At 44.6% G+C, this 3,239-nt stretch overlaps 1 protein-coding gene across 1 annotated transcript in view; it reads left to right on the top strand.

Moving 5' to 3' along the window:
- The first annotated feature begins 1,490 nt into the window (after window positions 1–1,490).
- NTSR1 (neurotensin receptor 1) overlaps window positions 1,491–3,239 on the top strand; it is a 156,905-nt gene continuing 155,156 nt past the window's right edge. The window contains exon 1 of the mRNA XM_089513654.1: window positions 1,491–2,436. Within this exon, the coding sequence (XP_089369780.1) occupies window positions 1,741–2,436 (696 nt within the window). The 5' untranslated portion in view covers window positions 1,491–1,740. The remainder of the gene's footprint in view (window positions 2,437–3,239) is intronic.

The following is a 3,239-nucleotide window of genomic DNA, read 5'->3' as shown; positions in this document are numbered from 1 at the left end:
GGCTGCAGGACTTTAGACATGTAATGCCTGGCCACCTTGCAGCCTGCATCCGTTCTCTGGTAAGTAAACTGACATGGCAACATACTCTAGGGGCTTGGAAGCTGACTTCCAGAGGATCAAGAGGCACAGAACTGTGTGGATGGAGTGCTATACTCTACCCATAAGATATAGTAAGCAGGCCATTGTGTCTCTGTATGGGATGGGTGTGTGAAAGAATGTTTGTGTGGTGGTGTTCAGATTATAGAGACTTTATTGAGTCTTTCTACTAGTGAATTCATGGAACGTGCATGATTTAAACTGAAAATGTATTGGTTCACACTTTAGTCTCTTGGTCTACCTCCCTGAAAAAATCGCTTTGTTGCCTCTAACATAGTGATCCATCAGGCTGAGGTTCCTTTCCCAGTATACAGTTATAGCCCTATGATTCTGCCATGGCTATATCCTATGGAATGCTAGGGTATGCAGTTTGGTGAGTCACTAGACCCCTCTGCCAGAGAATTCTAAATAACTCATCCTAAACTGCAAACCCCAGGTTCCATAAGACAGAACCATGGCAGTTAAAGTACAATCATGGTGCTGTGTTTGTGTAATGGGAAAGGGCCCAGTGAAGGGTGGAAATCCTCCACTGCATCTTCAGAGTGTTTATTGACATCCAGTCCCACATCATTCTACTTCCACTATTTGATTCCTTGTGGAAAAAACATGGAAGTTTTAGTCTCAGTCATATGTGGATAACAAGATGGCCAACATAAATATTTTTGCATTTATGAAATGTATAAATTGCACCCTCGGCCCACCAGGCATTGAGGGCAATGTACAATAAAATCATTAAAATGTCACATAAAACCAAGAAACATATGAGCAAAAATAAAACAAAACAGAAGTGTACAGTAAAACTTAAGAATGGCAGTAAAATTAAAATTAAAGAGTGACAGGACTTTAAACAGTATTAAAGCCCTGACAGAACAGAAGCTTTCTTTGCTGCACATCTGAAGCCAAAATAAGGAGGCAGTCTAAATTTATCCCACTCTTTATGGAACCTAATTCTCCAAACATTGCAAACATTTGGCATATAAGGAGGAAATTGATAAAAATTCAGCTTTTTTGGAACTTGAGGAGGGTCAAGGGAACACAAAACAAAAATATTGACCACCTTTAACCAGTTTAACAGGCACTTATAATGTATATAGAATTGTGAAAATAGCTGATTCTCGTCTGCTTACTCTCACTCATCCCAGGGAATGACAGGGAGAGAGAGAGAGAGAGATTATTGTCCTGCTAAACCACATTAGCGCTATTCACATCTGGAGAGTGCAGGAGTCTAAAGAATAAGGCACGCACAAAGAGCAAGGGATGGGGGGAGAGGAGAGTCGCAGGGAAAGACACAGGAGCTGCTTGCTGCCTTGAGCTGTGCTCACCACTGAAAACGGCTGCACGCTATTTCTGGCACTATCTTGGTGCCAGGGCGGTTTAAAACTGCTCTTCTCTGCCTCAATCTCTGTCTTACACACATCGAGCAGGCTCCTCCTCTCCCTGCCATGAACATGAGGCAAATTTCCACTTTGTGTTTTTAGTAGCAGCTCACCCTGCCCGGCAGCAACGTGCCAGTCACACCCTCAGCACAGACGCAACCACTTCCAGATAGCCTTCCTTGAAGCTGGGTACCAGCTGGGGCTTGAGTATCCTTAAGTGAACATCTTCAGCCTTTGGACCAGCCTCCTCTCCAGCGAGAAGAACGGCATGCACCTTAATACAACTTCTTCGCTGTACCAGCTGGGATACCTTATGGGTCAATTTCACCTGCAGCCTACCAGCTATGCTCTGCCTACCTCCGGGAATGTCTCCAACAGTTCAGAATCTGGGTCCCGGATGCCCAATGAAGAGGATCTAGATGTGAACACAGACATCTACTCCAAAGTCATGGTCACCATCATCTACTTGGTGCTCTTCTTGGTGGGGACCATTGGCAACTCCATCACTGCCTACACCCTGGTGCAGAAGAAGTCCTTGCAGAATCTTCAAAGCACCGTGCATTATCACCTGGCCAGTCTTGCATTCTCCGACCTGCTTATTTTCCTCCTCTGCATGCCCATTGAACTGTACAACTTCATCTGGGTGCATCACCCTTGGGCTTTCGGCAACGACATCTGCAAGGGCTACTACTTCCTGAGGGATGCCTGCACCTATGCCACGGCCCTCAACATTGCCAGCCTCAGTGTTGAAAGGTACATGGCCATCTGCCATCCTTTCAAAGCCAAGAGCATCATGTCCCGAAGCAGGACCAAAAAATTCATCAGTTGCATTTGGGTGGCTTCATTTCTGCTGGCTATTCCAATGATCGTGACCATGGGAGAGGTGTACAAGGTACCCGAAGACCGAAACTCACTCATCTGTACCCAGATAGTGGAATCATCTACTCTTAAATTTGTCATCCAGGTCAGTCTTTATGTGCTGTGTGTGTGTGTGTGTGTTGCTGCTGCTGGCAGAACTGCACCCAGCTCTAGCTATGTTTAATACCGAGAGACCAGAGATTAGTTAGTGACTAAAAAAAAGGGGGGGGGGGATAAAAAGAAAACATAGCAAGCAGACGCTCATTTTCCTATAAAGCCATAAGCTTTCCCCTGTCACAGCAGATGACAGACGCTCTGTAGAGCACACTCATTTCCTCGTGTTGCTCTACCTTTCGTAGTCGCTGTGTGCTGCTGCTCCCAAAAGACCAGTGCAAGCTCGCTGAACTTTGTAAAAGAGCCATTTGCATTTATATTGTTTCAGCTATGCTCTTAAACAGACTAGGTTTTTTTTTCTATGAGGTGTGTATATAGTGCAAGAAACATGTGTACAAACACGTGGATTGCAGACCTATGATTGTGAAAGCACTCATTTTGGCTCCAGCTTCTATACAGCATGTGCTCACTCACAACCTAGGTTTGCAGCTTTGAATAATGCAGGAGATGGTCATAGGTGTCAGATTGCAAACAAAACAGAACTGAAGGTTATTGGCACCAGTGAAGTCCAAGTTCTGCACCACACCAAGCTGAACTGGGGAAATTGTATGAATTACTCAGAGCAAACCAAGTGGCATGATTTAATTTCTATTCTGTTGTACAATGTATTCAACTCCTATTCATAATTAAGCAAGCAACTATATGCTGGAAAGATCTTCTTGCAATGCTTTGGGGGGTGGGGCAGCTGAATTCCTGCAAAGACTTCAAGTTAGAGGACGAAACTGGAGATCTTTG

This window comes from Sceloporus occidentalis, unplaced genomic scaffold (genome assembly GCF_023333645.1).
Source record: "Sceloporus occidentalis isolate IW3139 unplaced genomic scaffold, rSceOcc1.0.p SCAF_3, whole genome shotgun sequence".
In the NCBI taxonomy this organism is placed as follows: Eukaryota; Metazoa; Chordata; class Lepidosauria; order Squamata; family Phrynosomatidae; genus Sceloporus; species Sceloporus occidentalis.
This window is presented reverse-complemented; position numbering and strand designations above follow the sequence as displayed.